The sequence below is a fragment of the Stegodyphus dumicola genome, chromosome 1 (genome assembly GCF_044657685.1).
Source record: "Stegodyphus dumicola isolate Sdum_Otavi_A_Nest chromosome 1, ASM4465768v1".
In the NCBI taxonomy this organism is placed as follows: Eukaryota; Metazoa; Arthropoda; class Arachnida; order Araneae; family Eresidae; genus Stegodyphus; species Stegodyphus dumicola.
The window spans coordinates 8,686,265-8,713,613 of NC_140768.1; the positions used below are offsets into that span (position 1 = coordinate 8,686,265).

At 32.4% G+C, this 27,349-nt stretch overlaps 2 protein-coding genes across 2 annotated transcripts in view; one reads left to right on the forward strand and one right to left on the reverse strand.

Moving 5' to 3' along the window:
• Positions 1-4,883: 4,883 nt before the first annotated feature.
• fbp (fructose-1,6-bisphosphatase) lies at positions 4,884-6,495 on the forward strand. Its single transcript, XM_035358890.2, has one exon. It carries the CDS (start codon positions 5,145-5,147, stop codon positions 6,159-6,161), a length of 1,017 nt encoding a protein of 338 aa, XP_035214781.1. The 5' UTR covers positions 4,884-5,144; the 3' UTR covers positions 6,162-6,495.
• A 5,305-nt stretch (positions 6,496-11,800) lies between these two features.
• The window catches only part of Mat89Ba (nucleolar protein 6 Mat89Ba), a 121,806-nt gene continuing 106,257 nt past the window's right edge, over positions 11,801-27,349 (reverse strand). Inside the window, exons 21-23 of the mRNA XM_085812505.1 lie at positions 25,059-25,256; positions 18,430-18,531; positions 11,801-14,581 (exon numbers count right to left, since the gene is read on the reverse strand). Coding sequence (XP_085668631.1) covers positions 14,435-14,581; positions 18,430-18,531; positions 25,059-25,256 — 447 coding nt within the window. The 3' untranslated portion in view covers positions 11,801-14,434. The remainder of the gene's footprint in view (positions 14,582-18,429; positions 18,532-25,058; positions 25,257-27,349) is intronic.

Below are 27,349 nucleotides of genomic sequence, written 5' to 3' on the forward strand. Positions count from 1 at the left end.
TCGCAGTAACATTATAAAACTAATGTTTCAACTCAGTTGAAATCTGTACTATTAAAATCTAGGCGAGTCTGTCTCTTTGTTTATGGCATTATTCTTCTCCAGAACGGCGGGGAGTTGAGTTTCGAAAGAGTATCCTCGGATTCCAAAACTTAATGGGAAGCCATTTTGACCATTCTCATCTTCGTAAGACTTTAATTAGCCGAGATTCTGGAAAATTCTGAAAACGCTATTTTTCGCCCTCATTTTTCCGAGTGGCAACAGCCTCCCACGCTGGAGATAAAATCTGCTTATTTCGAAAAGTATTGCCGCTGCTCGCTTTCAAATCGTAAAGTTTGTTAATAAAAAATTTATAAATTTTACAAAATATGAAATGAAAATAGCAGTGCCAAACATTTCATATATTATTCCGGATTCCCAAAATTTATGGAAAGCCATTTCTACTATTCATATCTTCGTACAACTTTAAGCAGACGAGATTAATTTAAAAACTCTGAAAATACTAATTTTCGCACTCATTTTTCTAAGTGGCAACAGTCTTGCGCGTTGGAGTAAAAATGCTTTATTTCGAAAAGTGTTGCTACTGGTCGTTTTCAAATCGTAGAATTTGATAATAAAAAATTTGCAAATTTTACAAAATATGAAATAAAAATAGTTTTGTCAAACATTAACTATATTACTATTATACAAGGTTACATAAGGTCGTTGGTTCTGACGTTGAAGAAAGCACGCGATTTGCATGTGACGTCATGTTATTGCCACTTAATTCTTTTATTGATATTGAGAAGATGTTGTTATATTACATTAAATTTAAATCATGACGTCATACATATTAGCCTGAAGTGTCAAAAGTTTTTGATTCCGGGTTTGGCGGTGTGTGTGTATTTAATTATGGCAAAGCACACGAGGGCTATCTGCCTAAGGGGAGGGATGCCTTCGTGGAGGACTTTCTAAGGGAAACTGGCTCGTATACACGTTACACATGGGGAAAACCACAAAAACGCCCATGCAGCCAGCCCGTTCGCGGGATTCGAACCTCGGACCGAACTACCAGTGTTCAGCGACTTTACCGCTCGGCCGCTGGTGGGCCTCGGGTTTGGCAATAAAAAATTATTTCACGAATTGGCTGTTGCTTGCAAAAAATGAACAGATTTCATTCAAATTGAAATGTTTTTATACATTTGCTTTTCAGGAGTACATTGAATTTATAAACTTTGCTTTGGCTGCAGCCCGTTAGTGTTACTTAAATGTCGTTCAAATATGAAGCTACGTTTTTCAAACAGTAGCCATATAAACAGTCTGTATGAAAGTATAAATTAAAAGTATAACTGTAACCTAAAAAGAGGCGTAGTCAATTTTACGTCATAAAAAAGCGTGTCCAAGCCTAAGACAACATCTCGATTGAGTCAAGACTTAGAAAAGACTACCTACCAGAATATTTCCTCCTTCAAAAATCCTAATGATTGTACAATGGCGCCCGAACACTTTTTTAGATGAAATTCCCAAGGAAAAATGGATCACCCCTACACGCACCTGCAAACCAACGATTAATGGCAAATAGAATATTTTTATACCCCAGAATAACAAATATGAAATACTCGCAGAACACTCGAAAGAAAACTCTTAAGAAATGGAAAACAACACACCCGCATTAACAAACAAAATCCTGCGTATCGTCATTACAGAACCCAAACAAGACTGGATTCCGATTGATCAAATAATCCAGGAAACTTGCAAAGTGAATATTGAGGCAGAGATGAAAAACAGATTTACCTACGCATAAATTCAATTGACAATTTTAATAATGCCAAGTAAAATCTCCAAAAGGCAAAATTAATTTTCACACTTACCCAATCGACTTTGATCAACATTTAAGGTCATGCTGAAAAACATCCTCAGCACTGTTTCGGAAGAAGAAATTTTCACCGACTAAGATAGACGGAACTTCCCGATTATCAAAGTCAAGCAATTCTCATAAAGCTAAACCAGCAAAAAATACAATTCCTGATTTACCAGCTAGAACTTCACAGAAATGCAAACGGCTAAGCCATTTGCAGACTGAATAATGTTTTAAACTTTCATATACTCATAGAAAAATATGCACCCATAAAGAGACCCATCCAATGTTTTAATTGCCAGGAATTTGGTCACTCTCAATTAAACTACTACAAGCAAATTCCTTGCTGCAAATTTACCAAAAATTACCCCAGTAATACCTGCGAATTACAACCAAAAGAGAACGGGATCTGCATATTTTGCTCAAACCACGTCAACAGCTACTTAGGTTGCAAAATATATCAGAAGCGATTGTAAAATAATACTAAGCTCCAACTACCACTGAAAAATTATTAATAGCTTTTAAAACCGTCGAACTTATGCTGAAATTTGCAGTAGACTAACTTCCCTACTATTACAGAACAAACAGTCGCCGATGGGATAAATACACTGAGCTACAGACTTCAGCTTTGTTGGTTCGGGCCTCGGCCCAACTCACTTTTCCTCAAACCTACCATGCGCCATTTTTGGCCTAGCTAAAAGTAGATTCCCTTTTGATCTTGCAAAACTTTGCTTCTATACACAGCGCACTATGCGTAGGTTTTACACCTTGTGGATTTTAAGATTTTTTTAATTAAGCTTTCCTTAAGGTCTATGTTAATTTATGGAAGTAAAGGTCGATGGTTGACTAAGTTTAGGTCCAAGATCCAATTGCTTTTTCAGTCTTGCAGATTTCTTCGCTCCTGATGAAGAGGGACTTGTACCTGTTTGCCTTCAAAATGAATTGAGATTTTGACTTAAGTCTACGCCAAACTCAAGGTTGTTGTGTTACTAATTTTATTAGAAGATTTGTTTTTCAAGGATACTGTTTCAGTAGGAGTTGGATTAGTTAATTTTGCAATCGGTTATTTTAGCAATACCCTCTCATTCTCCTTCAAATTCCCCTTCCGTCTTTTTCTTTTTTTTTCGAAAAGAATCACTTATCGATTTTACTTTTTCATTTTTAACGAGTATTGCTAGAAATTTGAATAAATAAAAATTATATGGAAAAATTATGTACACGAAATTAAACGAATGCAGTATCAAGATAAAAATAAAAACAATTATTTTTTTCATTACTAGTACTTGATTTAAATTTTCATATATAATCATTTATAAGCGTCAAGAATGGTATACACGAGCTAGATACGAATTGCATTGAATAGCTGAATCGGTGGAGACGCATATGGAAACCATGCAATTTAATTCTTAAGAAGCCATGCTAGAGACGCTGCTGAAACACATAGGAAACCTTAGCCTAACATCAAATACAGTTATGATAATAACTGATTAATGTGAGTAAAGAAAGTACTAATAATTGTATTAATAGCAATATTCTGAAAATAATTCTTTACAAAATGTTACAAAATGTGTATTCAGTAAAAAATGGGAACTTTTAAGAGCATAAAACTTCAGACCTAACATCGCATTTTGATGTATTCGAATGTTCGCCATGTTAAAATGAAGCGAACTGGGAAGAGAAACCTTTGTGGTGATTTTCTTGAAATGGCAGCAGAGACCTATCGCGCTGAAGTTGGTCTATTGAAAGCATGAAAAAACGAACAGAACTAATGTAAATAGATCAAGTAAACACTATGAGTACTCAACACAAATCTCTGTCCACAATTCCAGAAACCGGAAAACACCAACCGCGAATCTATCTATAGACAACAACTTACTCATTTACAAATCCATATTGCGTCTCACGCTTTGCTATGCATATCCAGTCCGGGCGTATGCTTTAAAATAATAGAAAAAGGTCACAGACGGCAGATTGTAGATGTCCCGTGGTGCCTTCAATAACCGGATCCACGAAGAACTAAATATTGCACAGCTCAGGAATCATTACTATTTTCTTGCAAAAAGTGTCCATGAAAGGTCTATAAACAACCCCGTTATTAAAAATCTGTTCTTAAGATTACAATGATTTAGCAAATAGTAATAGGCTAATGACTGTTCTCAACAACTAAATACTGAAGAACTATATTATGTTATACCTATGTATCTATACGTTATTTGCTTTTATATCTCACTTATGCGATGTTGCTTCCCTCTCTCCTGTTTATGTAATTACCTAACGCTCCAATTGACTCGTAACTGCCTATGTCATTCTATGTTTCTAACGAAATCACCAGCTCGAACTGGTTTTTTTCTGTTCTGCGAATGTAGAGTGATGTCTCATGTTCAGTTATCTAATTATTATTACATCTCTGTAAATTCAGTCAGCTACAATCTCTTTTTAGTTCTAATTTGCAACAATTAGGAAAGGTAAACTGTTCCACATGGGATAGGGCCTTCGACCTAGGTACCCAGGTGTCAACATCACTTCTAGAATCGGAAGCAACTGAAAATGCAGCCTTCGCCCGTCAACTGTATGAAAATTAGCATTGAATTAATAAATAAAAACACTATTTGTAAACTTTATATTTTAGAATATACTCAGAACGAGAAAGGAAGACTGGAAAAGGAAGAGTACACGATTTTAATATTAATAACACAAATCTTGATTTTAATTTTTGTTACTTGGCAAGCAGAGAAAGATTACCTTAAAATTGGTTAATGCAACTACGAAAACTTGTAAAAACAGCTCATTCAGTTTGAAATTATTCTTAACACAAAGAAAGTAGCCGTGAAGTTTTATTTTGCTTAAAACGAAATTGAAATTCTGGATAAAAAGAAAATATTTACGAGGAAATTCCCCCAACGGTAAATGATTGTGTTAAGATGTGTTGGCAAAGAGAGTTTGCATTGCTGCTTGAAGCCAGCGCACGGGAGAAACCGGTTACGGCCAAGGTCAAACTAGTTTGACCTTGCTAAGCTTGCCTTTTCTCTCCCCCCCCCCCGATTCGAAAAGCTGCATAGATGAAGATATTTTGTAGATTTAGGAAGTCTAGCATCATCCTTACCAGGAAGAAAATGACAGGCGGCTTATACGTGAATATATTAAGTTAAAAGAGAATCTGGCAACCGTAAGATTTATTTACTTCGAGGCGGAAGGTCGGATGCGGCGGAGATAAGCTTATCGTAAATCCATCATTTCCGCCAAGTTCTTCCTCTGTAGTGGAAGGGTTTTGTGTCGCTTGAGCTTTCTGGATGTTCAGTCGTTTTTAAAAATGTCTAGCACTACTCAAGGTATCGATACCGATTGCATGACCCTGACTCGGTATGTTTTGGCTGAGCAAAGGAAAGTGCCACATGCCACAGGTGACCTAACTCAACTTTTGAATAATATAACCACAGCCATTAAAGCTATTTCTTCGGCTGTCAGAAAAGCCGGCATTGCGAAGCTATATGGTATGGCAGGTGAAACCAACGTTCAAGGTGAGGAGGTGAAAAAGCTAGATGTCTTGGCTAATGAGTTGTTTATAAACATGTTGAAATCATCGTATGGTACTTGCTTACTAGTTTCAGAAGAAAACGAGAATGTCATCGAAGTGGAAACAGAGAGGCAAGGAAAATATATTGTGTGTTTTGATCCACTTGATGGATCTTCCAATATTGATTGTTTAGTGTCCATTGGGTCAATTTTTGCTGTGTACCGCCGCACCTCAACTGATCCTCCATCACCTAAAGATGCCTTGCAGAGTGGTCGTAACATAGTGGCGGCAGGATATGGTCTATATGGTAGTGCTACCATGCTGGTATTGTCTCTTGGAGGGCAAGTAAATGGGTTTATGCTTGATCCCTCAATTGGTGAATTTGTGCTTACAGATCCAGATATCAGAATCAAACCTAGGGGTAAAATTTACAGCACAAATGAAGGTTATGCTGCCCTCTGGGATAAAGCGGTCACGGAGTACGTAAACAGCAAAAAAAATCCTGCTTCTGGTAAACCTTATGGAGCTCGTTACATTGGATCCATGGTGGCTGACGTGCACCGAACTTTAAAGTATGGTGGGATTTTTATGTATCCTGCTACAAAAGAATCTCCGAAAGGAAAGCTTCGTTTGATGTATGAATGCAATCCAATGGCATACTTGATTGAAAAGGCTGGAGGCATAGCAACTACTGGAAAAATGCCAATTCTGGATATTGTACCTGAATCAATTCATCAGCGCAGTCCCATATTTTTAGGCTCGCCAGAAGATGTGAAGGAGGTTATAGAATTGTATAAAAAGCATGAACTTTAAAAAAATATTCAGTAACTTTGAATTTCTACTTATTTTCCCACATTATATAAAATAAACATGAATTTACTTAAATGCTAAGTGCCAAGAATATTTTTGTTGCTAATCAAATGTCTTGATATAGCTTAAATAAGTAATTAAAAAAAAAAAAAAAACTTTTATAAGAGACATTGTTTGTGGATTGTTGAAGAGAGAATATATTTTATTATAGCTTTTTTGCCAATTTGTGTTAAAAATATATAAATTATTTTTGATATTAGTATATAAAGAAGTTTAAAATGTACGTTATCAATAAGGAAATATTAAAAAATTCTATATTCTTTAGAAATGAAATCTAGTATTGAATGTCAAAAGTGTATTTTTACATTTTTTGCATTGTACAGTGTAATACACACAAAGCTAATAACTATGGTGAGAGAAGAAATTGTATTCTGCATTAAGAGAATAAGAAAGGTAATGTTATTTATATTTATTTTAACATTACTTTAAATGAACTAAACATCTGGTATTTTTTTGAAATTCTTTTAAATAATATCTTGATAAGAACAGCTTTACTCATAAATGACTTATTTTCTGTAAATTTTGATTATTATATTTCATTTTATTATAACATTTTGTAAAACTGCATTTTTTGATGAACTTTCTACCTTAGGATTCATATTAAGTAGTATGACACTTAGTAAGCATGACACCTTACAAGCACAAATTTTTCTTTTGAATTTAACATTAAATGAGTTTTCCGAAGTAAAAGATATTTTTCACATTTAACATTTAAAATCTGCTATATTTTAAAATAGTACAAGAAAATCCAGAATTGAATTTTAAAGAAGGGAGATCTGTATACTTACATTTTTAAAATAACAAATTCTTGGGAATTTAGAATCTAAATATTTGAAGTTGATATAATCAATACTGATTTTTTTTTGGGGGGGGGGAAGGTAAGGAAAGATAAATTCTATTACAATGTGTAATGCAGTGCATCTGAAGATGATATATATAGACATAGAAGTATTTTTATGTTAATAGATTTTAGAAATATACTAGAATTTTTTTTAATGCAGATATTAACAAAATTGGTATTTATATCTAGCTAAAAATTATTGGATGATAAGAGTGACCTACTTTTTCATATGTATTATTATTCAGACTTGTTTAAAATAAGTTGTTCAGATAAGTAAACCTATCTTTAATGGGTGATACTGGATCATCTTTTTCTATAAAGATTTTTTTTTTAATCAAATGAAAGGCACTTGCCTTTTTTTCAGCATTGGCCACTCCTAAGGCCAGAAGTGGTGGCACCTAATAGGCGGCTATGTTACCTCCTATGAGGGGACAGAGAATGTACATCCATGCCTTCATATTTGCCATACTAGTGGACGTAAGGATTCAGAATGAAATCAGAAAACAGACTAACAAAAAATAGAATTAAATAGAAGTGATTATTTTCATGAGAAGGAACACAGTGTTTGAAAATTAATAAAGATTTTCATAGCAAAGCATAGATGGCTCCTGTGGATCATGAGCCATATGCAGATTTGCAGCTTTAAGCTGTTGATTTCGTACTTTTATTTAAATGATATGTAGCAGAACTTTTTATTGGCAATATATTTCGGCATCTGTATCTATCATGTGCTATCCATCCACGTGCAAAGTTGCATTTCTTATTCCTGGATCTCATGAATTTTGAGATTTTTTTAAACAGCCCATCATACATTGAAATTAATTATATATATGACTATTATATATAAGGAAAATATATGTTGTATAATAATCAAATATTAAATAATTCTAATGAATTTTAGCTTCCTTTTTATAAACTGATTATAAAAAGATTAGCATAGACCAAATATTAAAGAGTTCTAAAACTTTTGTAATAGTTTTATTACCATTTTTAAGGAGAAAAATGCTTAAATAAATTTTCAGTTACATATTTTAAAAATAAAATGAATACTTTAAGTTCTTACATTTTAATTAGAATAAAGAAGAAATTAATTTCGTAGATGATATTTTTTTCTGATACTCGAATCATTAAGCCTAAGTATATATTTTAGCAATAGTACAGCTGTTTTAATACCAAGAAGGGTAATGGGTGCCCTTTGGCGATTTTTGACGCAAAAACACAAATCCCAAATAACGTCTAAGAATTGCTCAAACTCGGTATCCATGTACACATCAACCTGTTTTTACTTAAAAAAAAAGAAAATCAAAGAATTGTGCAAACTCGGTATCGCACACTCTCTTTGTTCATGTACACATCAATCTATTTTCAGTTAAAAAGTCAAAGGTGCCCAATCCTACACTAGATCCAAATAAGAAATATATAATCTCAATAAACTACATTTTAAATCAAACAATGAAATAACATAAAAAAGGGAATTCATCTTATATAATCTAAGCACTACACAAAAGAAATATCCACTTACCTTATTTAGAAATTTCTGTCTTCAGTCTGTGGCACAGCAGAAATTCCTTAACAGCATCCAAAAACTTTTCTCAAACCGTGATCCCTTTCTAATGGAATGCTTTATATGGTGAGCATTTGAGCCTTTCTTGCTACAAACCCGTCTGAATGATCTTTAAATTTGACCATATGCATTTCCTTCATACAAACAGGACACTTATAATTCTGTTGAATTCCATCCAACAGTTTTTTTCTGTCCTCAATCATTCAAAAAAAAAAAAAAAAAAAAAAAAAAAAAAAAAAAACCCCGCACTTTTCCACGCTTTTGTTCTATACCACGAATCCCTCAGTTAACTACCATCATCAAATTAAATAGATGAAACAGCTATTTATATATTGAATATGAAATAATTAAAATGTATATATGCGATATTTACAATGAGGCGATTTTTGATATTTTTCAGCCACATTGCATTTCACAGTTTTACTAAATTAAAAGTTTATCTATTAAAATAAGATGGCTTGAAAAAAGAGAAACAAAAGCAAATATAAATTTAGTATTTTTTCCAGATCCTGTGATTTTTCTTGCACAAGTTAGAACTGAACGTTTTCGCCAGCCAGTACATCCTAGTCTGATTTTTGTTTGCATTAAGATTTACATTTGCAAATGAAAATTGCACTTGCACAAGGATGTACAGATTAAAGGTACCCTTATAAAGTTATGCTGGCCATCTTGCATGCTGTAGATGTTCTACAGAGATTAGGACTCTGTACCTACATTTTCCATAGCATTTTATGATAAAAAGCACATAGCATGCAACGTACTTCCTAACTAACATTTAACACACAGACAAGCACTTAAAAATCTTTTCCCATTGGTCAAATTCACCACAATCATGCAACCAATTACGTCATAATAGGGTTTCCGTAACATTCAACTACTCAGGTTACCATAAATGGCAATAATCCTAGGGGCACCCTTAAATATAGGCTAACCTAAAGAAGCAGATTTGACTTGCTTGCAAAGTTATTTCTTGCAGTACAACATATCATAACATGAGGTAAGATGAACAGTTTATGTTGCTATGTTCAGCTATACCCCACCACCAGATAGATAGCTTTATTAACTATGTTAAAGTGGCACCTCCTTTGGCAGAAATGACAGTAACGACTCTATTCGAAAAGCTATTCATCATTTTTATTGTATGCAATTAACAAGTTAAATAGATGAAACAGCTATTTATATATTGAATATGAAATAATTAAAATGTATATATGCGATATTTACAATGAGGCGATTTTTGATATTTTTCAGCCACATTGCATTTCACAGTTTTACTAAATTAAAAGTTTATCTATTAAAATAAGATGGCTTGAAAAAAGAGAAACAAAAGCAAATATAAATTTAGTATTTTTTCCAGATCCTGTGATTTTTCTTGCACAAGTTAGAACTGAACGTTTTCGCCAGCCAGTACATCCTAGTCTGATTTTTGTTTGCATTAAGATTTACATTTGCAAATGAAAATTGCACTTGCACAAGGATGTACAGATTAAAGGTACCCTTATAAAGTTATGCTGGCCATCTTGCATGCTGTAGATGTTCTACAGAGATTAGGACTCTGTACCTACATTTTCCATAGCATTTATAAGAGGTACCGGCTGAAGCAAGGCCAGCAACACCTGTGCATTCTCATATGTATATATTGGGTATCGCTCGGCCTGGCTAACTGAAACGTTTCCACCCCAATTTTAAGGAAGAATGCCTCATGAGTTGATTCAAGGGTCTCCCACCAATTACTCGAGAGGACAGCTCACCATGTACTTCTAGTGCCCCCTTGCAGCACAGACACTATACACTTACAAACATCTATGCCTTTTCCAGCACTCGAACCTGGGCCCATTGGTACGAAAATCAGCGTTACTAACCACTCTATCATCTAGGCAGTTCAATGCTCATAACCAAAAGAAAAAAAAAATGCTGTGAAACAGAGTGTGCCATTTGTATAGTAGCCCAGGTGTGCTGAAATAGGAAACACATCATACTGTAATGCTAAATTGTCTAAAATATTAAAATAGGCCTCTGTTTTTCATAATTCCCATCACAGGAGGCAGGAGTCTTAAGTTTGATTATGGCAAAGCACACATAGGAGTCTAAGAGGAGAGATGCCTTCATAGCAGACTTTCTAAAGGAACTCAAGGAGCAAAGACCAAACCTTAAGGAATTAGACTATACTGTGATGACCCTCTACAAAACTTGAAAAGAAATACACTTTTGTAAATACTTGTCACCTAGCATTGTATGCATCGAAACAGCATGGTGGGATTTGTCATCCGACATTAATTATCCCCATCATTCCAAGCTTCAGTTACATCTAGCTTGACACCATGCTAAGCAATGCTGAGCATTAGCTATGATATTGTATGGCTTATATGTAATTGCTGCCATGTTAAAGAACACAAATATTGCAGCTCTTAATTATCTGTCATTGTGCTGACATTCCATCTAGAAATATTGTGGAATTTTTTGTAAATGATTTCGGCTTGTTCCACATGGTTCCATTTAATTACCCTAGAAATGTTCTACATTTGTCAATCTACAAATGACATGATATTGGTAGAACAGATGGACTCCCAGAACTTTCTACGTTTCAAAAATATTGTTCGTAGTTGAGCATGCCACATTTAACATTGTCAAAAATTTTCAAACATATTTTCCACAACGGAAGCAACAAATTACCACTAAATTTAAAAACCTTGGGGGGGGGGGTTAATTTTATGCAGATTTTGAATGAAAGTCTATTGATTTCAAGGGTGATCAGACACAGGTCCCTCTTCTTCAAAAGAAAGAAAAATTACCCTCTTGGGTCAGCTTGTGCAAAGTGCACTTTTTATATTTACATATCATTACTTTCATATGGTGGCTTAGAAAATGTGCTGATACAGGCATCACATGAGGAATTAATTGTTTTCACTTAAGGTTTTTTTACTTGGTATAAATAAAAATCAGAAGTTATCAATTAAGTACACCCAAGATTTTTCATTAATTTTCTGTATCATATAAATGTACTACCCATCAACATAGCAAAGTAAATCATTTCAAATTCATCTTATTAGTATTTCTCAAAACCTTCATAATAAGTATTATATTAGCATAATAACTAGAACAGCTTTCTAATTCTAGTACACTATTCATCCCAAATCTGATCTATAATGGTAAGGATAAAATGGTAACACACAGCTTAAACCCTTTATTCATATATGCATTTATGATACATTAAATGTGATTAATCAGTTATTATTAATAATAACCAACTAAGCCAGTTAAAGTGAATAATTTATCACATTTACTGGTTAATATTAATAATTACAAATGATGTGTGGGCATTGTAATAACTTTCAGTGCATTTGGCTCCAGTATGCATGCATAATGGTAAATTCCCACAAAAACAGCTAGACAATGTCACTTGCTTGTTTACTTTGGATGTAGACACTCGCACTTTGTGTGCATAATTCATTTGCTGTGCGAATACCTTGTGCTTCATGTTTTGATTCTTTTGACGCAAGTTTCTTTTTCAGCATTTGGTGTGTGTGTTACAATGTTCATAAATTTTTAATTTAAGCACAATAGAAGGTGATTTAGAACTCATGAAGTCACTTATTGGAGAAGGCAAACAACAACAAGCAGTGTAATATTTGTAAATTTTGCAGCTCTAGTTTCAATGCTTGAATTACAGAACCATCTACCTCAACTGCTTAAGTGCAAATGAGCAAGATAAGATAAGAACGGGTGGACAGAAGTTAAGGTACTGGCACCATCTATTTATGAAACAAGAAAACTATAAAACATAATTTCCTTAAAGGTTGAAGGTAAGATGGATTGGAATTAGAATTGTTAACTAGGACAGAAAGATTTTTTTCAAATGTGAAACACCTCTAGAAAGTCTAATTCAGCAATGGAAGATGTTTTTTGAATAATTTTGGCTGTGTTTGCTTTTTCCTAACATGTGCCTCATGTTTTTTAATGCAAAATTTTAAGGCTCTCTTAGTCTCTTAATTTAGCTCTTTCTTAGTTTGACAATATAAATTAAACCACACTGTCAAGCAATCCTGCAAATACCCCAGGAATCAAAAATTCATATCTGGAATGGGGTCCTTAAGTATGGAACTATGAATTTTATTGATAGGAGAAAAAAATGCCCCAAAAGGTAAATTCCTGTAAAATATGTGCAGTTTCATAGCTAATCAATGGAAAGAAAGGAACGACAACAGAATTCTTATAATATCCTAAAACAAAAGTGTGCCTATTGATATGTTGAGATAAGAATTTTTTAATTACTTGGTTAATAACGTTGGGTGAAAAGGCCGTGAATAGCAGCTGCTTTTAAATAATTTAGTTCTTGATCAAGAGCGAATTTCCCATTGTAAACATTAAGCCAATAGTTAATATTTCTAGTGTTAGTTTATAAGAAGAGCAACAGCAAATTCTAAAATATAATTTTAACTTCTCACAACCTTCAATTCCAAAGATTTTGGCTCTTATGGAAAAATCTTTCAAATTAATTAAAGTTTCAGATACACAAAACCATTGATTAGACATCTTATCAGCAATAATGTGACATTCAATAGTAAGCCCTTGAAACCAAATTTAAAAGCAAGAGAAAGAGCTACAATGCACGAAATTCATTCTAACACGGACATTACCATTTCAAAGGCCGAGAAAAAAGGTCAAATAGACATCATGGAAAAGGACACTTACATCAATGGCATAACCAAACTTTTAAATGAAGGACCTAAAGACCCTTCGCCTTCGGACCTCTCAAAAATAAAACTGCAATCTAATCTTCACAAATACTTCAGACCCACTTAAAACAATGGCTTATTCCATCTGCTGCAAATTGTGCCAGATTATATGCTCTTCCCAAAATTCATAAAAGTGGTATTACTTTATTTCCGCCAATTGTATCAAATTTAGGCACTACCTCATACCCATTAACTAAATAATTAGTTTCTAGATTTTCAACTTTATTAGATAATAACATTTACACCTTAAAAAATTCAATAGAGTTTATAAAAAAAGTTAAAAGCATTTCTCCTAAAATTTAATCATGGTTTCTTTTGATGTAAAATCATTATTCACTAATGTTTCAGTGGAAGGTGGATTAAGATGGCTAGAAAGCAGACTTTGCGAATTTCATTTTTACTGCATCGAAATTGATGAGCTAATTTCCCTTATTAAACTTTGTTTGAAACAAACACATTTTGTTTTTCAAAATGAGTATTACAAGGAAACTGAGGGATTAGCCATGGGAAGTCCTCTTAGTCCCATCGTTGCTGATATTTACATGCATTATTATGAATCAAAATTATTCGAAACTTTAAACTTCTAGGTATGGGTCTGCTACATAGACTTTTACCTTGTTCGACAGTAATAAATATGATTTTAATAAATTTATTTCAATAATGAATTCTAATGATCCTTATTCGGTATGGTTATTAACTAAAGAGGGCGTCACAGATATTGTACAGATTGAATTGGTCTGTGATGCCAAATGATGAAATGAAATGAGGGGGAATCTAATAAAAGTATATAATTAAGCTGCTCGACTTTGGGCAGAGTATTCTCACACAAAAATATCCTTTTTCTTTTTCACATGAGAATTTTCCATCACTGGTGTATGGTACAATACCACTAAATACTGCTGTACCATTAAATAATCTATATCCATGATGCAAAATCAAAATCTTTTCTCCAAATCTTACCAGTACTGTTTATACAAATTTAATTTTTATAAATTTATTAATGTAATAAAAATAGTTTATTTTAATGTACATAGCCATTTTACTATTATTTACATCATAAATGCTGACACTTATTTCATGGAATTTGCCACTTTTCAGTTTGTTTAACGATTTCTTTAACTAGTCCCGATCCTAGTAAACGAAAATCTTCGAGTATTGCTTCGACATCAGGCATGATAGAAACTCCATCCTGATGTACAGTTCTGTTGTTTACATGTGATACCTATAAAATTAAAATTGATTAGTTTTAAAGAGCACAACTAAAACATTTAATTAACAATATATTAAGTATTTAATTTTAAGAAATTTTGTTTCAATAGTGAGAAGTAAAATTTTTATTTGTACACTAACTAGAAAATCATAATGAGAAATTTGCAAAATAACTACATCTCGATAAGAAAAATAACTTTACATTAAGAGGAATATTCTTCAAATAATTTTTGTACATGACATAATTAACCTTATATCATGAAATTGAAAAACAATTTAATTCTTTGTCAGCTAATTTTAATAAAAATTATCATGACTCGAAGTACACCCCTTCTGCTGTTGCATGGGAAATAAGTTTCTGAGAAAATAATGCAAGAGGAGACCATTTAAAAAAGTTAAGTGTGTATTGGAGGGAGCGGGGTTTCCAAATACATAATTTTGCTATAAACAATAAGTTATTTCTAAGCAAATCCTTTCAAAAAGCTTTAATAAACCTTTGAATAATTTTTATTCATTCATTTTTCTTAATGATTTTTTAACAGCTTTGAGCTATACAGATTCTCCATTAGCAAGATAATTTAAATTTACAGCTTAAAAGTGACAGCTTCTCAAAATACTAGTATCATGGGTTCAAAAATCATATATAATACAATAGAAAACATAAAACGACCAGCTGAAATTAAAACAAATCATTATCTTAATAGTTTTAATTTACAAATAGCCCATGTTTATAGTTTTACAGTTCAAAAAATAATTTTTGACAACTCAGAAGAAAATTAATTAATATTTTTTTTAGGGAGGGGAATATTCAGTATGGAATGTGAAAATGTCCTTTCCTCCCTGATGAGACTCAATTTATAGTCAATGGTTCATAGTATGTTAAACTATCCGCTTGGAAAAATGTGCTACTACATTACTAACAGTGATGTGTTTGCAAATAGCATTTTTCGCTCAGATAATTAAACAAACTTAGCAATTTACAAATAACAAAACGTAGCAATTTATAGAAATATAGTTCTTAAATTATGCAAATTAGAGCAATAAATTTAAAAACTAACATTTAGGAGGATCAAAAATAAAACTTGGGTATTTTGATTATGGACACTTACTAATACAGTACAAAGTCCGTAATCCGGATTCGTCGGGACTTTGGCGATTCTTAATTAGGGGTTTTCCCAGATTATAGATCATCAATTTAAATCTCGTACGATGGCATGCAGAAATTATACAATTAAAAATATGAAACCATAATTTATGAAATAAAGAGCAATTATGATCTAAAGGATATATATATATATATATATATATATATATATATATATATATAAACCTTAATATTTATTTGTTTACTTTATTAAACATTTCTTTCAATGTAAGTTGTTTAAGTTGCTTCGTTTTTGGTACTAATACTTTCTCTTTAATTCTCTCTTCTATAAACAGACATAATTTCTTGTTCAGTTACAAAGTTCCACTGTTCAAGTCCTGTAATTGCTGTGTCAAGAATACCGACTAACTTGTCATTTGAAATTTTTTTCGTTTTCAATAACCTTTCTGTCACTTTCTTCACTATTGGAAGCACGCATGGGTAAATGCTTTAGGTGCATGCGTAGCGCACACACACATTAAACGCGCATGCGTAAGTTTGTGGCTTTGAGGTCCAGATTATAGATCATTCCGGATAATTGACGTCCGTATTACGGACTTTGTACTGTACAAATCAAAAATTGATATTCTTAGAATTTAAACATGAATTTTGTTTGGCTTTCAGCATTAAACATTTGTCTTAAGCAATTAAAAAGCTTTTATGAAACTATATCATTTTGTAAAACTTCCATATTTGTTACAAAGTGTAGTGTTTTCATCTGTCAAGGAACATTTAAATTGTTTAAAATTTTAAATGATTTTGTTTATTCTTAAGAAGATTATTGAGCTAATGACTTGGTTTGTTGGTGTTTACTAATTCATAAACCATATTTCACAGTTCATCATCGGGCTCAGTTGAAGCTAAAATATCAAAATTTTCATATTCATCCAGAATCACTGGTATCAAACAAATAAAAAACTGATAACATAATGGTGGGGTGGGGTGGGGGGCGTGAAATATAAGTTAGCCAATATCTTACAAAATAACAGTTAACAACCTTAGATTTACATAGATTTCAAATAAAACTGTATCCATTTTAAGGATTTTTGCTGAGGTATGAGAAGCAGCAACCGTATTTATAGCGAAATCAGGGGTTGGATAAAATGAGAATGATGAAATAAGAAAAAGCTAATATATTAGAAATAAATGGATCGAACTTCATTAAAGAAGATGAATTTTTATGAATGTGAAATTCTTCAAGAAAATTCATTCATCAATTCAACTATAATTTTAACTGCAAAAATTTGTCTTCTTTACCTGGCGAACTCAATTTACAAGCCTTCCACATTCATAAATGTTTACCTTCCTTAATCAATGACATTAACACCAATTTAATTCTTCCCAAAGCTTTCAATATTCTACAGTTTTAATTTTATCATGTTTTCCTTGACAGATGAAAACACTACACTTTGTCCTTTACTTTGTCCATTAATTATTCCATTTTGTCATTAATTTAATCATAAATATGGTTGAGCTCTTTTCATACTTACAAAAATATTTGTCCTCCTAATGAAGAAGGACACAGCATAGGCAAAGCATGATATGGATTAAGCAGTATTGGGGCAGTATGGAAACATATCATACATATGATTCATTGGTTTTGAAACTCAGTTTGTAAAAGGTCACTAATAGCATAGTGGAAATTGGACAGCAGCTTGATTTCAGTGTTACAGTCCATCAACACTGAATAAAGAGCGCATTGAATAAAATTTATGAAACAAATTTTATGTACTGAAAGACGGGAAGTAAAAAAAGAAAAAAAATTTTTACAAATATTTATTATTTTTTTGCATGTTACTTGATTTTAGCCTGTTAGACAAATCAAAGTAATTTTCTCCCTGTTTAGTTTGCTTTGTAACCATGGTAGCTGTGGCAAATGGTCGAGTTCTCTAATTGTTTTTCCCACTTCAATTTTGTTTCACACCTGAAAAGTGCACAAATGAAGGCTGACTTGAACTACAGTCACAAATGGGGGTGCAGAAAACAAGTGTTCTGTGTTATTATCAGGGCTGTGGAGTTGGAATCTGAGTCGGGCAGATTTTGGGGTAAAAGGAGTCGGAGCTGGAGTCGCTAAAAACAGGTCGACTCCGACTCCAGTTTTTGTTGGACAGTTTGAAATAAAATTTAAATGAATCCAAGTTTGACATTAGGGTTTGGTGCAAAATTGGCAGTTTTTTTTAACATTTTGTGTAATTTGGCACAGCAATTACATTACTACTGCTAAGAAGAATTCAGAAAAAAATGTTGAAATTATGGAGAAGAGACTTGTTCCAACACCAAAAAATCCATGGCTCGATGCAAATAGAATTCTGCAACAAGATTTTGCGCCAAGTTATAATTCTAAAAAAGTTGTGAGTGCTTTTCAGAAGCATCAACTATGTGTCCTTTTATGGCAAGGAAACTTACCTGACCTCAAAACAACTGACAATCTTTGGTCAATAGCAAATGCAAGACTGGCCAAAAAAGTCAAAAAATTTCTTAACTTCAAATATCATCTGAGTTTGCTTTTATGATGAACAAGTACAAGAGATACGTGAAAAGCCATCAAATCAAAGACAGAAGATATTTCATATTAGACTCACTATTAAATTTTGTAAATGTATGTTCATAAAAATTATACATTCATTTGATATTCTCAGAATTAATTCTCACACTACAGTTGTACTAACTTACATAGGAAATAATACAGATATGAAATACAATCTATAGTGACTTACTGTAAAGCTTCTAGGCATGAAAGCTGATTTTTTCCAGACGACTGCAATAAAATCCCCTCCGTACAGATCATACAAGAAGTGAGCAAATTCATGAAAATTTTGCTGAAACATAATAATTACTTTTATACAGCAGTCAGAAAGTGAAAATATAATAAAATAACATTTAAAATATTATTAAAGCAGATTTTGTTCTATTAATGAAAATAGGACTTGGATTTATGGTCTCTGCACAGTGAATACTCTTTTTGAGCAAATTAATATTTGAACCGATAAAAGCACTCTATCACATCTTTCTGATTCATGTTCACTGCCTCATCCTGTAAAATATCTTACTCCCTTAGTTTCATCAGACATTCAGAATTATGAGAACAGATACATTTCTTCATAATTATGCCATTATCTGGACTTGGAGTTCACTCTCTCATGCTTTAAATAAATAGAAAAATATTTTTTTTTATTTTTTTAAATAAAGGAATGAAAAGAAAGATATAATTAAAATTAGATGAGAGTGAACATTAAATTTTTATAACCTATAGATATATCTCACAGGCAATGAATCTACATTTATTACTCATTATTTTATTACATAAAATGAAATTATTTATGCGTCTAACAATCACATGAATATGGGTGATAATACTGCTCAACAGCCATATTCACATACAGTTGCTGACTACAAATAGTGAAATTCAGCTTTGAAAAGCAAACACTGCCTTTATGGAAATGATTCCAAAATTTTCTGATTAATGATGCAATTACAAATAATTTAAATTATAAATACATTGTAATTTCAAGATTTATAATTATAACTGCACTGAATTACAATGCAAATGAATTATGCTCAACAGATTACTACTCAGCACCAATTTGAGGGTTAATATCAATACTAATAAACTTCTTAAAATACTCATGCTTTTTTCGAGTTTGGACATCAGTTTGAAAATATTAATTGTAATAAATATAAACATGAAACAATTATTTTTGCGATGACTAATAATTCACATAATTAAATTAATTAGATATTAATTAACAACTCTGAAAACACTAATTTTCACCTTCATTTTTTCGAGTGACAACAGTCTCGCATTCTGGAGATAAAAATCTGCTTTATTTCTAGAGGTACTGCCACTGCTCGTTTTCAAATTGTAGAGTTTGTTAATAAAAAATTTCTAAGTTTTACAAAATCAATATACAGCGTGTTTCAAAAAGAATATACGTATTTCAAATGCATATATTTACTAAACTGTATGACATATGAATATGAAACTTTACACACATATGTAAGAACCCCTCTGAAGTCAGATTACAGATGTTCAATATGTCCTCCATCAGCGACACAAACAATATCACATTGATGCTAAAATTACTCTCATACTCGGGCAAACATGTCCGTCGTCACTGATGTTATGACAGTATGGATCTGGTTCTTCACGTCTTCCAGTTCTGTGGGAGTGGTAGTACATAAACGTTGTCTTTAATGAAACCCCACAGGAACACAACCCAAGTCACAGGGTGTCAAATCCAGTGACCGTGGAGGCCAGCTGAGACATGCAAGTCATCAGCTCCTTGACAACCAATCCAAACATTTGGTAGAGTTTCATTTAGATAATCACACACTTGCGACATCAATGGGGTGGGGAACGTCTTGTTGAAAAATGAAGTTGTCTTTGTGCAGCCTCAAACAACCACTTTTGTAACATAGCGAGATACTGCTGACCGTTAACTATGTTTCCATCAAAGAAGAATGGGCCATAAACAGATGATCGGGATATCGCACAAAACACATTGATTTTGGGCAACTCTCATACATCAGGGGTGTTTGTGGGACCCCAAAAAATTCCCTGAAACTTTTATGGACTTACTACCGACATTTTGGAGTTTCGAGAAGGGGGGGGAGAAATGAAAAATTACAATTATGAAGTATTGAATGACCTAATTATAAAAGTTCAATGAAGTACTTTTTTTGCAAAATTAATAACCATAAATTTTCAAACATATAAACTACTACATTTTATGTAAATATTTTAAATTACCTGAATTAATTCTTTAAAAAAAATTATCTAATTTCTGCTGCTTTTTTTTTTTATTTTCTGATGTTTGTGGGCTTGTCTTTCTTTTGTGGAGAACTTCATAATTGCAGGAAGGTTGACTTTTATTTTCCTCATTTACAGTTGAAGAAATTTCCTCGAGAACTGCACACGCAGAGGTAGAAGCAGTTTGCTTTTCTGCTAATGTAGAAGGCTTTTCAAAGACTTTTATAGGTGACTCATCTGAAATACATGTTTTTAAGTCGTCTTGATATGTTTTTCAACTTCTGTTCACATTCAGTAAGAGATCTTTGTGAATTGGATCAGTCATTGGATTTTTTGAGCCATATTTTTCACATGAGGTTTCTTTAGAAGCCATTAAATCATATTTAATAGTCTGCACTGCATCTAGGGAATCAATCTTAAGAGAGGTTCTATAGTCAGTGACAAGTGTATCCATTAAGTTGAATGCACTTTCCACTAATGGGCCATGGAAGTAGCTAAGGCACGCTTTGACCAATTTAGCCAATGTAGGATACTTATAATCATTTGTGAAATCATCTTTTAAATTAAAAACTTTAGACCAATATTTATCAATTGTACACTTGACTTGATTTCCACTTTCATCAGATGTGTAGAGCATTTCTTTGGTGATATCAATATCACTCTGGTATAACCTTATTTCAGCTTCTACTTTTGACTTTTCATTATCACTAAAAATATGGGACATAAAAGATGATAATTTTTCAAAAGCTAATATTGTACTGGTTTTACCTCTTAGCTCTGGATCTAATGCTGTAAAACTAATTAGATATGGATTTTTAAGGGGTAATTTCTGTTTCATATGCTATGCTGTATTAGTATAAGCTTCCATCAGAGAAATTTGGAATTCTTTTGCTATTGGATGATTTTTTGATAATTTCTTCAGGAGAGTGGAAGCTTCTGCACCAGTAAATATTACTTTGCTAGGTAGATGGAATTCTGGATTTGTGACATCAACCTTTAATAAATCATTATAAGATGTGCACTCTATATTTTCTGGCTTCATAAAAAAAGAGAAAAATTTTGCCATCAATTTATAAATACTGGAATGTATTAAATGAAGCATTGGTTTTTTTGTTTCAAATAATTTAATATATGTGTTGAACTCTGGTAATACTGCTGCATATAATGCCATATGCAATACAGTTTTGTTTTGCATAACAAATAACCCATTTAGTATTCTTTTTTTCCGAGCTAAAGCATCCTTTGTGAGTTGTTGGGAATGCAAGCAAGAATACACCCCTTGAACAATTATTTTCTGAGCTGCAGAAATATTTCTTTTATTGTATACAGTTTCAACATAAGAAAAATAATCCCCCTTATCAGTTTTATCCAAGTAGTGAAAATAAAATGCAATAAGAGCATCCCACAGATCTTTGATTCTTTCTAAAACACATAAAATGTACACCCACCTATGGTCTGGTCTCTTCAAGGGCTTAAGTTTTTTAATGGCAAGGGATTCAAGATTTTGAAAAAAATTTCTGTTTTACTGCAGCTTTTCATATCAAAATAGATGTTATCAAACAAATCTTCTAAGTATCTATCAAAACATGAAGCAAATTTTTTTGCACAGTTATTAGCTGTGTGACATGTGTCACCATCAATATCTAATAAGTGGGGTGCTTTATTTGATCGTAGTCTGGTTTCAACACCCTTTTTTTTCCCACGCATGGTGTTACATGAGTCCATTAATACACTAATTAAGTTTGCCCATGGAATATTATTATCTTCAATAGTATTAACAACTGCTTTAAAAACAGCTTCTGAATTGCAAGATTCCATCTTTAGAGATGCAAAATGATGAACTACAACTTCATTTTGATTGTTGTCATAAAACTGTACCAATATTGCCAGTATACTTTCTTGAGCATTTCTAGTACTTTCATCCAAATTTTTAGAGAACATGGAGTCTCCTTTAAAGTTTTAATGATATTTTCCTTAATAGTTTTTGCGAGCCCATATTTCATCTTATAACATGCAATAGTCCTGGACATTTCCAACGAGTTTAGTGCCGTCTGATCGCGGCTCAACTGTTTGCAGAGTTCAATTAAATTGGGAGCTACATTGAAAGAAAGAGAATTCTCGGCGATAAACGAAGTTATTAATACCTCTTGGCATGCTTTTCTTGTCACTATATGCAATGGCCGAGCATCAATCTCCAGTAAGTCCTCAGTATTTTTTGAATTAGCATAATTACTTAAAGTCATCGAATGTCTAATGCACTTTGAATATTTTATGTGCGTCACAATTTTAGAATGATTTGTGAAAGCCTTGAATCCTTCCCCACCATACTTCAGCAGTGAATTACAAAAAACACAATATGCTTGTTCAGCAACATTTATTTTCTTGCATCATGTGCCGATGGTATCCCCATTACCATCTCTCCGTTCAATCCAATTCCACCTAAATGCATTCCGGACACCTTCTTCTAATTGTATAATATCACTATTTATATCTAGAAATTTCATAGTGAAATTCTCTTGCGTACATAAATAAAAAAATATTTCAATAAACGAAACGAAAAATTTACACGTGCATCAATAAATGAAACGAAAATTTTACAAAGCGGAGGAAAAAAATTTAAGAAGCGATCAATGACAAATAGCTAATACAGCGAAAAATCCCCCTTCTCTACTTACCGGCGCCATGCCAGGAGAGATAAGACCTTTGAACCCAGAGTCACGTGATCGCACATCTGGTCGAACGAAGTCTCTCCTTTTTTTTTCTGCCGCGCCTACTTGCCGAAAAGAATCCAGAAGAGAATGTCCGAGAACCGGGGGAATGAGTCATAACTCGCAATAAGGAAAGAACAAAAAAGAAGTTTTTTCCCCCTTTTCATGCATTATCACTGTCTTTGGAGAAAGAAAGGAAAAGTTTTCACCACACACACTGACCTTGCGTTTTCTGCTTTTAAAGCAAACAAAATTACCCAGATCAAAATAAATAATTCATTATTATTCCTACTTCCTTTTGAACGACGATCCCCGGAATTTCCGGGTATCGAAGTTCAAAATCCCCGGAGCACAAACACCCCTGGGTACATGTTCAATGGCTTCATGTGGGTTCTGTAGGCCCCAAATTTGAACATTGTGTTTGTTTACATGACCACTTATATGAAAAGTCACTTCATCACTGAACACGATGCGTTGTGTGAAAGTGCTTTCATTGTGAATAGCATCAATAATCTTGTTACAAAATGCCACACATTTGCGTTTGTCATCAGGACGCAGAGCCTGTAACAAACGTAACTTTTACTGCTTCATAACCAACCGACATCTCAAAACACGCTAAATTGTTGTTGTAGGCAGTTGTGACTCCCAGCTGGCACAACAAGTTGATTTTGAAAGACTACACCGGAAAGCAGTTTGAATTTATGCAACATTTTCGTCCGGAACATGAGGGTGGCCAGGACTCTTTTCTTTACACACGCATTCTGTATTTACAAACTGTCGATACAACCTGTGAATGTTCTACCCATTTGGAGGATCACTTTGGTACCTCAACTTGAAACGTCTTTGCACTGTAATCACGGAATTGCACTTCGCACACTCGAAAACACAAAATGATTTTTACTGCGGAGTAGCCATTTTAAACATGCAGCAGTTACCACGAAAAACAGAAGACAATTGAAATCTAGCAGCTATTGACATAAACTAGACTATGTATTCATTTCGCAATAGCAAGCCGAGGTTCAGTGATTGATAGTCTGGACAGAATAACACTTTGTAATACATATATTCTTTTTGAAGCACGGTGTATATAAAGAAGAATGTCTATTTGAGTGTTTGTTTGCATTACTGATTTCTGATCAATTTTTTGCCGCATTTGATTAAAATACTGGATGGAACTTGAGATTTTATGACCATTTGATTAGAAAGATGAAAAACTGTGTGCCATTGTTGCTGATATAATGAGAGAGAATTAGTTCATTTTTCTATTGAAATTTTTTATGCAAGTACCATATCGCATCAGACTGAAAAATGTATGACTATGAATCGTATTTTTTGCTTCGTTATTAAAGAAGGATTACAGCAGTATCATTCTTCCTGCTGTTAGATACACTACTCTCAAGTTGACTGGCATTGGGTACTTCTGCTAGTTGTCAAAATATTGAAATATTTGTATTTAATAAAGTTAATATAATAACTTTGAAAAATTCTGCATAATAAATAATTTGTTTACATCTAGAGCATGAATAAAAAATTCTACATCGTATCTGAGGAATGGACAAAAATGTACAATTAGCAAACAGTATTATAAAGAATAAATATTCAGTACATCTTATTCCCACAGACTTGTTAACCATGTAAGCTCCTTTACCTTCCTCAAATACGATAAACTCTGCACAAGTTTCACTTCAGTTTAAGAAGCAAAATTAAAGGGGGAAAAAAAAAAGAGAACGGTTAAATTAATAAAAATAAAATAAAATAAAATAAATAAATAAAATAAAAAAAACTTTCAGATATGACCTTGTGTACTCATGCAAGTAAATAATGACAATTCTATCACCCACAGCTGTTAGATGAAAGTTTTTAAAACTATGCAGCAGCAAATACTTACCCTAAGTTCTTCTAGATATTTTTGTACAGGATCATATTCCACTACAGGATATACTTCATCATCATTATGTTGGTATGATTTGTACACAGGCAGTTCATCAGATGGGAGGATATCAACAGCTTGACACAGTCTAGGTATCCCTTTCCGTTTCAAATATATTAATACATCATAAGACTGAAGAGGTGGCCTAAATATAACCTAGAAATTTAATTAAGCTTCAATTAGAAAAAAAAAATTGAAAAGAAATGCATTTAAATCCATACACATTATTGAAAATATTTAAGGAAAAGTGTTTTTATCATTTATTATGGGAATTTTGTAATGATTTGCAATAGCTTCTTATAATATGTATCAATAAAAAGGAAATGAGCTTCATTAGTCTCAAAATGATACAAAAGCCATCAATCTACATTAGCAATTTTGAAAAATATTCATAACATAAAGAATTCTCTTTTGGCTGTATTTAGCATTTGATAATTTTTGTACACCATTATTAATAAATCCTTCTGTTGCCTTCAAATCCATTTCTAGCTAGCCAGCAACATTTTACAATCACAGAACTTTCTGTATAGAGGTTTGTTTTCTAAACTTCCCATTCCTTCAAATCTACTAATAATTGTGTGACAAAGATGACACATAATTTTATTTTTTGCCATTCATATTATGATACTATCATGGTATTTCTATTTTAAAGGTCATACAGAAGCCAATTCTTTAGATGTTAAGACTGTGTTATTTAGCAGCAGCATGTACTCAGTACGACTCAGTTATTTAGCAGAGACTACAGTTTCCTAAAATATGGCATACTAATTTCTGATTATTTACAATATTTATGCTTCACAATTATTATGACTTCATATGCATGTACAGTTAAAAATTGAAACTATTTTCAGCATTCTCAAAGAAAGAGAACAAGTATCAAATTCAAACTAAAGATTTTTTTTTTTTTTTTTTTTTTACATGTCATTCATAAGTTATTATCAAAATTACTTTGGGCTTTTGAAACGCTTTTATGAGTGCATACAGATGCATTTTTTCCATACATGAGAGAGGAAAAATACATAATGAAATTGCCAGTCAACAATGAGAAAAACTTAAATATGCATAAGCATGTTTTGCTGAAAACAAGAATAGAAAGATTTCCAATAAAAGAATTATTACTGTTTTTAAGTATATACAAATAGTTTTTTTTAGAGTACAATTTGCTTTTAAATTGACTAATATTTTTTTTAAAGTATTTTATGTCTTCTATGTGTTTAGTAAAAATTACTCAAACAACCACCCAAAGGACTAGTAAAAATGACCAATTTAGCAGATAATATAAATTGTTATGAACCTATAATACAGTCAGGGGTGATCAAACTTTATGATATTAAGAGGGACACCTTAACATTCACGAAATTTTGAGAGCTACAATTATATTCCCGCTCCCTAAAAACACATGTCATTGTAATTACTACAGCATTTCATGATGGCTTTATCATGGTAATGTCTCTCTCATGGTAATTTACCATGCCTTCAAAGTAAAACAATAATTTACATTTTTTTTTTTTTTTTTTTTTTAAGAGGAGAAACGAATATTTGGATACTAGATCATCTGGACATACCATAATTAATTATGTGGTTTATCTGGTATTTAAACAGTATAACTACTATACACAGTAATATAATTACATTCATTGCTGTCATTCTGAAATTACAGTAATCAAAATACCGACTTATAAGACTAAATTTTAGAACAAAAATACTCACCAAAAAAAGGGAGTTTCTTATTTTCAAGTATATATACACTTCAAACTGAGGATTCAAACTTCAAACATTCACACGCTTCAAACTGCACACTATTGAATTTTGTGGATTACAGCATATGTCTTTGAGTTTTGTTTACATCCTTCCCTTTCCAATTTTTGCATGAAATTTGAATTGCTTGCACATAAATATTTAATGAAATCATACTTTAGGAATTATTTAACCAAGATTTAAGGAAAACAAAATTTTCGTACAAGGGAGAAATGTTTGGAGAAAGAGGGATAAATGGTAGGAAGGATAGGAGGGAATTTTTCACAATTCTTTAATAAAAACATATTTAAATAGTTTGTGTAATAGAAATATTGCATGTGTATTTTCAAAAATGACCTTTGAAGACCCTTTATTCATTCTTAAATGAAAGAAAAATTAGGTAAATAAATAAATACACTATTTACAAAAATCTCAGCAGCATGGTTTTTCTCATTGAATTCCGAAGCTGTAACTGCCATACGTTCTGTGCATGTATTATTGGATTAATTACA